This window comes from Monopterus albus, unplaced genomic scaffold, assembly GCF_001952655.1.
Source record: "Monopterus albus unplaced genomic scaffold, M_albus_1.0 scaffold367.1, whole genome shotgun sequence".
NCBI lineage: Eukaryota > Metazoa > Chordata > Actinopteri > Synbranchiformes > Synbranchidae > Monopterus > Monopterus albus.
In genome coordinates, this window is record NW_018128247.1 from 738094 (window position 1) to 749308 (window position 11215).

The 11215-nt window shown below is 43.8% G+C and overlaps 1 protein-coding gene across 1 annotated transcript; it reads left to right on the forward strand.

The window, feature by feature from the left end:
- Window positions 1-6: 6 nt before the first annotated feature.
- tgs1 (trimethylguanosine synthase 1) lies at window positions 7-9915 on the forward strand. The gene is made up of 15 exons (XM_020585492.1): window positions 7-64; window positions 170-237; window positions 439-542; window positions 667-757; window positions 842-919; window positions 1372-1884; window positions 2257-2380; window positions 3184-3270; window positions 4788-4941; window positions 5438-5822; window positions 5923-6087; window positions 7368-7514; window positions 7990-8206; window positions 8964-9042; window positions 9460-9915. Exons 3-15 carry the CDS (start codon window positions 486-488, stop codon window positions 9571-9573), a joined length of 2211 nt encoding a protein of 736 aa, XP_020441148.1. The 5' UTR covers window positions 7-64; window positions 170-237; window positions 439-485; the 3' UTR covers window positions 9574-9915.
- Window positions 9916-11215: the final 1300 nt, after the last annotated feature.

Consider the following 11215-nt stretch of genomic DNA (forward strand, 5'->3'; position numbering starts at 1 on the left):
TCAGCAGGAGACATTGGTCTGACGAGCAGAGGATCCGCTGCCTCTGCTCCAGAGCCTTCGTACAGTGAGCCCCTCATCTCTCTTACTCTACAGTAGTCCTGCAGAATGAAGTCGGAACAGGTGAAGTTTTTGGTCTTAATCTTTTTTGTGTTTCCCTTCGTTTGTCCAGGGATCGAGAGCTGTATCGGTCCGATAACAGGTTGCTGTCCCTCGACCTAGCAGACACTACAGTCCAAGGTAGCTACTGAATGTTCTCCCATGTCATCCTGCGCTGGGAATGACTAGTTAGAAATGATCTTACAGTGTAGAGCTGATTTCAGGATTTCCACATTGAAAATGTAAGGTCAACACACACACACAGGGTGGCAGGGTTTGGTTGGAGGTGAAATCAAATGATGCTGACATTTCACATTTTTTCCCTCACCTCAAACTGGGAAGCCGAAGAGGAGGCTGAGGAGGAGGTACTGAATGAGGAGGCTCAGCTGATGGCCAGCATGGGTCTGCCTTTGGCCTTTGCCAGCTCGTCTGAGCAGAGGAGAGGGGTATGCTAGTCCGGCTGCTGGACGGTCCCTTCAGCACCATGTCTCTGTACTGTTATGCTCTTTAATGTGCGTTTCTGCAATAATGACATGAACCAAAAGTTTGTTTGCTGTGGTCACGTGACAGGGGGAGAAGTTTAACAGGAAGCCTGCCCCATACTGGGAAGAAGCAGCTGAAGAGGAGGAAGAAGAGAGACAACCACAGGTTGATACCAAAGGTTGTTATTATTATTATTATTATCATCATTATTATTGTGTTCAGTGTTGTGATGTCATTTGACGGTGCCATGTGATTAACCTAGTTGGTGAGAAGGATGTGTGTGATCCACTGGAAGGAGGAACAGAAGGGATCCAAGATGCTGGCTGGGAGATGTACTGGGGTAAGTAGGAGGTTACAGTGAAGTACACACATTTTAAGCTGTACAGTTACACTGAACCCACCTCGTGGGACTACATCAGATTTGGAGATTTAACAAGAGAATCTAAAGTTAATTTAATGCCAAGGTAAAATGACCTTCTCTAATAATCAGTTCACTCATATAGCTAATACAGTGTCTTGTTCTGCATCCCGTAAGACCCTAAAGCCCCTTTAGACGTGCACATTACCATCATTATCGTATCATCATCATGACATTAATGTTCTGACAGGTTTACATGTTTCTGTCAAGTCTAAATAAAGGGCTGAGTTTAATACATTCTTTTGTTTCGTTTCTGTGTTTTTCTACACCTAGTGAGCAGTAGTTTGACAAATAATCTTAATTCAAGATTCAGTTACTCAAAGCTTAAATACTGCTTTTCCATTTTTTCTCCATCTCCTCTGTGTGTCCTGAAGCACACCACGGTGAAGTGCTGCTGTGGAGCAGCTGGCTGGAGAAACACCCAGAGAGTGAGCTGCTCTCTGCAGAAGATCCGGGATCAGCGATTGCTCCTTGGGACGACCCAGACACAAAGGCTGTCTGGGATAAACATGCTGCAGACACCTACTACTCCTTCTGGGAGCAGTACTCATACTGGGCAGCACAGGGCTGGACCACTGACCACTTAGAGTGCAGTGGGAGAACCAGTGGAGAAGCAGCAGCAGGTGTGATGGAGACACAGTCAGAGGAAGGAAGGGATGGACAGGCTGGAGCTGAGAACCAGTGGAGAGGAGAAGAACTGAAGGATCCCCATGATGACGTGGAGGATTTGAATGATGCGTTTGGACAGAGCTGCACACTAGAGGCTGAGCGTCTGAGTGTGGCTGAGAGCAGAGAGCAGTTCTGTGGCCCTGATGAGCCTTCTGATGGTGGGGGTGACCCTAAGACACCCGCCTCCTCCTCACAGCAGAACACAGCCCAGCAGACAGGTAGTAACTGTGTGTGTGTGTGTGTGTTTCTCTGTGTGTCACTGTCGCTGTGCCGCAAGCTTCGCTTCATTGTCTTGATGACGGCTTTGTCTCATATTTAAACACAAAATGTTATTGTCGTTTTATTAAAATTTTCTATCTTTGATATGAAAATTAGTAAAATGAATGAATAGATGTAAATATAGATGTAGTGGTAAAAATGCTCTTTATTGAGGACAAGATTAAGAGAGGGGTGTCTGCTGACAATATTTGTTGGGTCACTAATTTGTGTCTCAGTGTAAAATATATCAGGTCTGAACCAAAGCTGCTGACGCTTGTATGTTTCATTGTGACTTTGCTGTGCCAGTTCATATCTTGTATGTTTTGAGTCAGAGTCCCAGCAGGCTGCTGGCAGCCCTGGCGGACAGTATTGGCCGTGTGAAAAGACGTCAAATGGAGACGACGATGAGGAAGATGACAAACCCCCGGGCGGAAGGCCTGCTAAATTCAAGCGCAGGTGAGGCTCTACTGGGTGTGTAGCCAGTATCAAGGTCTGAGCTACGTTTTATGGAAAACAGGTTTCCACGCAGTCACCTCCTCTGGTCAGATACAGGTTTTTGAAAATTAATTTCAACTGGTTAGAATTTTAAATTATCCTCTGTGCAGTAACATCCCATCAACTTGGCCCCCTGCACCACCGGCGCTCCAGATTGTCCTTATCTTTATTAGCTCGGTGATGTGATAGGCCACTTGGTCTCTGATTTCCTCACAGCTCTCACACCAAGCATGATTATAGGAATGCTCAGTTTGGTGCAAACTGGTCTACAAAGGTTTAAAATCCCTCTTTCTGACAATATCCAAATTGGTGTTCTAGGAATCTTCTTCAAAGCCTAAACGTTTGAATCAGTCAGCCAGGTTTAGAGCCAGGCAGTGTGGTCCTGTGTGGAATATGGCTGTTTACACTTTCAGACGTTACCATAGTCATTTAATTTAGCTTGACACTAGGCAACAAGCATGTCCCTGGACAAATGTTTAAAAAACATCTTAGCACAGTGGTTTTCATGAGAATACCTGCACCAGTGGCTTTAATGTGCCATCAGATGTTGAACTGAAGGAGCTCTAGCACCCAGATGCTTCTAAAGCTTCCACATTTCCATGAGATCCTTACTTTTCTGGTGTAGAAATTGAGTTTGAAGTCTCACAGGAAGCAGGAAATGTTTGAAATTTTTAAAAACAAGAAAATAAACATCCATTGGGCAAGAGACGGTAAAATAGTAGTCTCATTCAAATTTTGATGCAGCATTTCCTGTTTGTCTGCAGTCATGAGCTGGATGTGGAGGAGAGCCCACATCTGACACCTGAGGAAGCTTGGAGGAAACTGGGACTCAGACACAACCCGGAGCCTCGGTCAGTCTAATCTGCCCATTCTGTCCATGCTGCCACTTTGTTTCAGCTCGCTCTTCGTCCGTCTTAGTTGTTTTTATAGATTGTGTGTATTTCACATCATGTTGAGTACTGGTCTGCAGCTCACTGAGATGTGGTAACAGATGCTTTGTGACTATATTTGAGCGGATTTATTTACTGTACTACTGCACACCTGCTTCTGTCTGAACAGAAGCAGGGACAACATCTCTCTTCTCTGGGTTTTGAGACATTTAGCTCACCTGCCTGCTGGTGTGGCAGTGGATCACTTCTAGAGGTTGATGTAGTTAATCCCCATGTAGTGGACATGGTTCATATGCTTCGACATGAAGACATCACTCATGCAGTTTCCTCATGTTCAGTGATGCTTTTTAAAGGACCGCACAGTGACTAATGCGTCAGGAATGTTTTCACTTCACGGCATGTGATGTCAGCAGCATCTCTACAAGTGATAGGAAAATGCTTTTTCTAGCCAAACATACCAGGAGGCGTGTCTAATTCTCTTCCCACCCCATTTATACCAGTGGGAGTACGCTGAATAATAGAACCCCTCTGTATAATGCAGCACGGTTCAACAGTAGCACAACCCACAGCCTCAGTTGAATGAACGCCTCTCTGAAACAGTTCACACAAACTGAGCATCTGTTTTGGCTGCAGAGATGCAAACACAGCATGAAACCTTTTTCATCATTTCTCTTCACAGTCCTAATTAGAATTGTTCATTCAATAAGCATTTCCCCAGTGTTTCTCCAGTAGCAGCAGTAACATGACTCCAGTATTTGGCTTTGTCCTGGAGATAATCTTGATCTAATTTTATTTGCAAAAATAACAACTCTGAAACCACCTCTCTTGTGAATACCTTTTTGGTAAATGGTCTTATACTCGTACAGCGCTTTTCTATGCATTGCAGCACGCTCAAAGCGCTTTCATGCTATTTGAACATTCACCCATTCACACTCTCAAGTGCTCACACACCGGTGACATCACCAGGAGCAACTGGGGGTTCAGTGTCTTGCTCAGGGACACTTCAACATGTGGACTGGACAAGCCGGGTATTGAACCGCCTCCTGAGCCACAGCCACCCCCCATAAGCCCTCTTCCCCCTGAAAGCTATATTCTTATAGCTTGTCTGCAATTTTCTTTTAGGCCAGCAGAGGGCAGACAGCACTCGTGTCATGCTTTATAAAATCCACAGCCTAGCTGCCAAGTTCAACTCACTAATTGAACCTTTTTAAGTTTGTTCCAGAGTTTTGGATTGAACTGCGTTGTGGTAGGTGGACTTTATAAACTGGCAGCTAAGTGGATATGTAAAAATGAAAGCGATACCTGAGAATTTAAGGAGGTGGATTTATATTTTACCCTTTGGTATGCATCACATACATATTACAGAAAGTAACTTGCATGTATGTGAAGTGTTATGCTGTGTACTGTACACATATAGGAGCAGCTGTTTCACAGCAACTGTCTGTCTGAATGAGGGTGTATTTGTGTTTGTGTCTCAGGTTTGACAGTGTGTTAAGCTTTAAAGGCGGGGCTGGTCCGAAGTGTCAGAGGCGGAGGTGGACTAAGAGAGCCGTCCGCAGCATCAGCAAACACACCAGGTTCTCAGAGATGCATGGAGACTTGCAGCCACAGACCAGCACCTCCCTCTACAAGGTACTGCCTGTAAACAGTCAAAGGGCTTATGCTCTCTGTCAGACTGGGGGCGGCAGGGTTTGAATGCAGGAAATGGACTGATAGTTGGTAAAGTAATCTGTTTGGACACATCTGAGCTGCCATGCTGGGTATTTCACGCCTGAGGGACATAAGGACATACAGTGAAAAGGGATCTGAACTGCCTTTAATGTGACTCAGTATATTGGTAAAACAACCCTTTTGGATGAAACATGCATAAAATGGCTGCCAAGATGCAAAGTCATTATTGCAAACTACACAGTATAACACTACAAATTTTTGTGACATATGTCAGCTCGGTTAAACTTGATTTTCTCAATCACATCAGAGCATTTGAACTTGCTTCTGGGTTGTGTTGAGATGCCAGTGAAAAGCATGGCAGCTGGAAGTAGATTAAAGCACCTTTATGGATTATCGGTGACAGAAAATGAAAGTAGCAGAATGGACACTAATCATATGAAGACTGTTTGTTTCACAGGTCAAAAACTTCCTTAAACAGAACCAGAGTGAAACACATTTGAGTCCATGTGATGGGGGTGAAATGGGAGTAGGAAATACACAGGAACCTGAGGACAAGCCTCCATTTCTGCAAGAAGAGACAGAAGAAGAGGAGAAGAGGAGGAGGATAGAGATGAAAAGTACTGAGAAAGGAAACAAAGAGGGTTTGGAGGAAGAGAGTTCTACCTCTGTGTCCAGTTTAGATGCAGAGAGGAGGAAGGGCACGCAGTCCAGCACCTTCTTCAGCTCTGTGCATAGTGAGAGGGAGGAGGAGGAGGAGGAGGAAGAAGAGCAGGTTGGCAGACAGTTAAGATGCCTAGAAATTCCTGACTTTCTCCTGGCTGATACACCTGAAAGAAACAGTGGTAAGCATCGCAATTGTCAGAGCATATGTTTGTGTTTGTAGAAAAGTAGGACAATCCTGGGACAATGGTGCAGTCTAATAATAAATGTGAATGTATGTAGAGTTGGATGGGAAATATGGAGTAAAGCCAAAGATGCAGAAGAGAAAGCAAAGCAGGAAGCAGCAGCTCCCAGAAGAGATGGCAGCTGAACCAGAGCTGGCTAAATACTGGGCACAACGCTACAGACTCTTCTCTCGCTTCGATGAAGGGATCAAGCTGGACCGAGGTCAGTCTATACTCTGCATGTACGTGTAGCAGCACATTATTTAGTGTGATACCTCATCAGCTTTATTCTTTGTTCAAAATAAACCCTCACTTCAATCCCGATGCCTGCAACACGTACTAAAAACAATTGGTACAGTCCCTTTTCACAAAACTTAAAAGACGTTTAGGGTCTGAGGACACCAAATGATAAAGTGTGTCAGGTGTCATTTTGTCCCATTCTTCCTGCAAACAAGTCTTAAGGTGCTCAGCAGTCCTGGGTCTTTGTTGATGCTGTTTGCATTTCAAAATGCTCCACACATGTTCTCTACTGGGGACAGGTGGGGACTGCAGACAGGCCAGTCCAGCACTCACAGCCTTTTCCTCCACAGCCAGGCCTTGGTAATGTGGCAGGATGAGGTTTTGCATTGTCTTGTTGAAATATGCATGGAAGTCCCTGGAAAAGATGTCGTCTTGAAGGCAGCATATGTTGCTCCAAAATCTCTGTGTATTGTTCATCATTAATGGAGCCGTCCCTGGTAGGCTAGTGGTTAAGGCGCAGCGCTCTCGCCGCTGTGGCCCGGGTTTGAATCAGGGTTGCGTCAGGAAGAGCATCCGGCGTAAAACACAAAGTTCCCTTTGCCCAGGGCACTGACCCAACCCCAGACCATGACAGATCCTGGCTTTTGGACTTGTTACTGGTCTGGATGGTCCTTTTTGTCTGTGGTCCAGAGCACACGGGGTCCATTCCTTCCATAAAGACCTGAAACACTGATTCATCTGACCACAGTACACGTTTCCACTGTGTGATGGTCCATCCCAGATGCCTCTGAGCCCAGAGCTTCTGGACACAGTTAACATAGGGCTTCCTTTTGGCACAGTACAGTTTTAAGCAGCATTTATGGATGTAACTACATATTGCAGTGCCTGACACAGATGAGCCAAAGTCATCCTGAGCCCATGTGGTTATATCACTTATAGAAGAGTGACAATTCTTGATGCAGCACCATCTGAGGGATCAGAGAGCTCGGTCATCTAACTGAGGCTCAGCCCTCGGCCTTTACGCACTGAAACTTGTTCAGTTTAGGTGACAGCTACTCGTCTCTCAGCATGGTAGGATCCCTGATTTTAATGCAGAAATGTGTGGACTATATAGTAAATACTAAATAGTGGACTAGGAAATCTGTCCACTATAAATACTGAATTAAGCAAAAACAAAGATTAAATTTAGCCAACGTGATAAAACAGGAAGTGCTTTAACACATAGTCTTACACACACATCACTAACAGTGCTGTGTGTTTCAGAGGGCTGGTTCTCTGTGACACCAGAGAGGATTGCTGAGCACATTGCTGTCAGGGTGGAACACAGCTTCTCTGACTCTCAGCTGGTCATAGACGCCTTCTGTGGTGTGGGAGGAAACACCATCCAGTTTGCCCTCACTGGAATGAGAGGTAAGTGAATGTGTGTGCATGTGTGTTCTTACACTTCCATTCACATATATCAGCTTGTAATATCAGGGCAGAAATCTTTTTCATCTGTGCCATTTTGTCTACATGAACAGTTTAGGAAAGGGAGGTTAATGGTTTAGACATACAGTAGCTGGGCTCAGGTAGGAGTTCAGGAATTGGGTACTGACTGGTAACGATAATAAGAAAACACGCTCAAACTAGATTATATTATGAAGGGGGCAGACATGAGACCACTGTTACCTTTGACCACCAAATAGCTTGACCGTCGACTTAGAATGTTCAGGCCTTTGAACTGCCCCCAGGTTTATATTTAAACCCTGTGATTTACTGTTCACTGAGTCCTAATGTTGGACTAGAAGTATTATAGTCCCTATACTAGTGTTCCAACGAGGCAAAGAGTGAGTCCTCAGTGTCTCAGTTTGTCCTTCTTTGTTCCCGTTCTGTGTTCCACTTTCAGTTCTGGCCATTGATATCGACCCGGTGCGGCTGGAACTGGCACGGCACAATGCTATGGTTTACGGCGTGGCTGACCGAATTGACTTCCTGCAAGGAGACTTTCTTCAGCTGGCATCCCGTCTCCGTGGCGATGTGGTCTTCCTGTCACCACCATGGGGAGGACCAGACTACCTGACCGCTGAGGTGTTTGACATCAAGACCATGATGGAGCCTGATGGATATCTTTTGCTGCAGAAGCAGGGGGATGCTGTGACCGTAGCCGTAGCAGCATTTTCCTGTTGTACTTAGTTAAGCTGGAGCTAATGTTAACTATTTTATTTAAGGCAGCAACTAATCATTTATTTCTTCGCAAACTATTGATGCTATCTAACCAGTAGATGAACAACAAAATAAATACAATGATTAAACTTAATAAAAGGAAAAGCAGCTAATCCGTACGTTTGAAACACTGTTTCCAAGAAATGTTTGGCAAAATGACAACAATCTTAATTTGTAAAGTAAATAGTAACGAAAGCTGTCCGATAATTGTAGTGGAATAAGAAGTAGAATATTTCTCTCTGAAATGTAGCAGAGTAGAAATTTCAGGCAACATGACGAGTAAAGTTCAAATGTCTGAAATTTGTACTTAAGTATAGAACCTGAGCAAATGTACTAGGTTTCATTCCACCACTGCTCCTGATGATAAATCTTAATGTTTCGGGTGACACCCTGACTTTTCCTTTAGCAGGTTCATGAGGGCAAACTTCCCACTTGTGCCAAAGACAGGGCAGATTGGCAATGTTGACTGCACACTTTTTATGTTGGACACTGTCCTGTAGCACTGTCACCGGGACAGACTGTCGGCTCTGAACACAAGAAATATAAGCTTCTCAATATGCTCTCCATTTAGTTCAAACTGCAGTTTAAAATAGAAATGTTTTTTAAAACATGAACTGTGTTTTTATAAAATTGGTTTTTATCCTTAACAGTAGCCACATTTGAGATTTTCCGCCTGGCCAAACTGATTTCAGACAATATAGTGTACTTCTTGCCTCGCAATGCGGACATGGATCAGGTCTGTATATTCATTATCTTTATGTGTGGGTACATAAGTGGTGAACAGTTATTACACAAGAACACTAACACAATGATTTAAACGAGACCTGTGAGCAGATACCCTGGGGTCAAGGACCTAGTGCAGTTCAGAGCCAATCAGCACCATCTGTTCTCTCACAGTGTAAGACATTATTTTACCAAAGTTGACAGTGGGTGGTTATGTGTATCAGACTGTGAGCAGTCTGGTTTCACTTGGTACTGACACATACTGTACACTGTACTGGTGATATCGTGGAGGAGGCAGAGGATAAGATACAAGATTAAATTCATGCCATCAGAAAACTGCAATTGAATCAAAATCAATCAAAAAAACTTCCTGATGATTTGAGATTCAGGATCCAGACATTACATGTACTGTATGTCCATCTGTCCACAGATCGCCTCCCTGGCTGGTCCAGGTGGGAAGGTGGAGGTGGAGCAGAACTTCCTCAACAACAAGCTGAAGACTGTGACTGCTTACTTTGGCAGCTTGATCAAGTCAGGCAGCTAGTGATGGACCAGTCGGGATTTCTTCCTCCACAAAAATGAGAATGGCACAAAAATCACTTTCCCTCATGTTCTAAAGTTCAACATCTTGACTTACTTTTTGTACTGTTTGATATTCAGATTTTGTCAGATGCAAATAAGAAATATTTCCGCCTAAAGCTGATGATCAGCACTTCTAACCATCCTGTGTGTTTGGGTTTATCCAGCTGGTTTTAGTAGAGATTTGTGTGTCCCTCCGGCTGAGCTAACACTTTAAAAACACTGGAGCTCTGATAGTTTTACAACATTTTATATTTTAATCCTTTTTTGTTGTACATTAAAGCCAATAAATGCTTCTTAGAATGTTTTCTTGATTCTCATCTATCTTCATTGTTGCTGAGATGGTAGTGATGGGAATGACAGCTGTTTGAACAGAGCTGCATCTTAAGGCTTCGTTCTTTTCTGAGAAGCTACAGTTGTTCAGTCTTCTTTTTTTAACATGTCCGTGGTCTAGTTTAAGTGCTGACATACAGTACATCCAGTTTCAGGTCTATTCTTCTGTCTGCGTGACTGAGGGCAGGGCTACACGACACACACACACTCACACAGTACCTACAAGGTGCTGGGCATAGAGGCCACAGCAGAACAGACAGGAAGATGAAACCTGTGCTTTGGCTGCATTCACATAAAATCCTTCCCACAGGGTTGTGTGGATTTGTGGGTTTATTTGTGCTTTAGAACATAGCCACAGTGAAACAGTCAACAGCAAATATGTTTTAATCCTCTGATTCACTGCTTTGGTCTCATTAAGGCCACTCTCTTCATTCACTCTCTAGCTCTCTTGATCACTGCTGCTCTCTCCTTCTCATTCTATTAGTGGAGTGCATTTAGTGCAGGCAGTGAAGTTTGGGCAGGAAGAATAGAAGGAACGGCTCTCAAGTAGGACGCAGACCCCTTCTTTTCTACCAAAGAGCCACTGAAAATAATGGGATTGTTCATGAAGCTAAAATAAGTGTAAGACAACATGTCATTACACTGTGTAGTTTTAGGCCTGGTCAGGTGAACGTAACTAACTACCTTGAGGTTAACCTTGGATCACAGGGTGAGAATCCACATTAAAAGCACTGCTTGGCTTCACATTGCAGTCAGCTGATTGGAATTTGGTTTGAGGAGCTCACACAAACATCTTCACATCATATACAGTAGCCATGTTGGGTCATAAAAATTGGTCAAAATAAAAAGCAATTCAAGTGAATAATTGTAAAATTAGGCAGCACCCTCCATTTAAATTTGTATGTGCTGTGCAGTAGTCACAGATTCACCTACCTTGTGACAGCTGTTTATAATAACCTGCTTGTAGTAAATTACAGGGCAGGTAGATTTACTTTGGGGTTAATGGTGGAATAGACCTTTTTCACAGTAGATATTTTGACTTTTCAAAATGGAAAAACAAATTTCATTCATGAAGCCTCTGCTCCATCAAGTGTCCCTGTAAGCCCTGATAGTGAGCCAGCACGCACATTACTGCACATCATCAGTTGTATCATTTAACATGTGTTTTTTTCTGTTTCATGTCCCAGTGCCTTCCATCAGACTATTATCGAAATTCAGATGAGTGCAGAGGTGAAATAGCAATCCTGCCATCTAGAGGTCTAAACTCAGAACAC

What these genes read in the sequence shown, in the direction of transcription:
- tgs1 (XM_020585492.1), top strand. Translation starts at nt 486, where the DNA reads ATGGCCAGCATGGGTCTGCCTTTGGCCTTTGCCAGCTCGTCTGAGCAG. An exon ending in AGGGATCAAGCTGGACCGAG is followed by an intron (nt 6,088 to 7,367) that starts GTCAGTCTATAC and finishes TGTGTGTTTCAG; the next exon opens with AGGGCTGGTTCTCTGTGACA. An exon ending in TGCCCTCACTGGAATGAGAG is followed by an intron (nt 7,515 to 7,989) that starts GTAAGTGAATGT and finishes TTCCACTTTCAG; the next exon opens with TTCTGGCCATTGATATCGAC.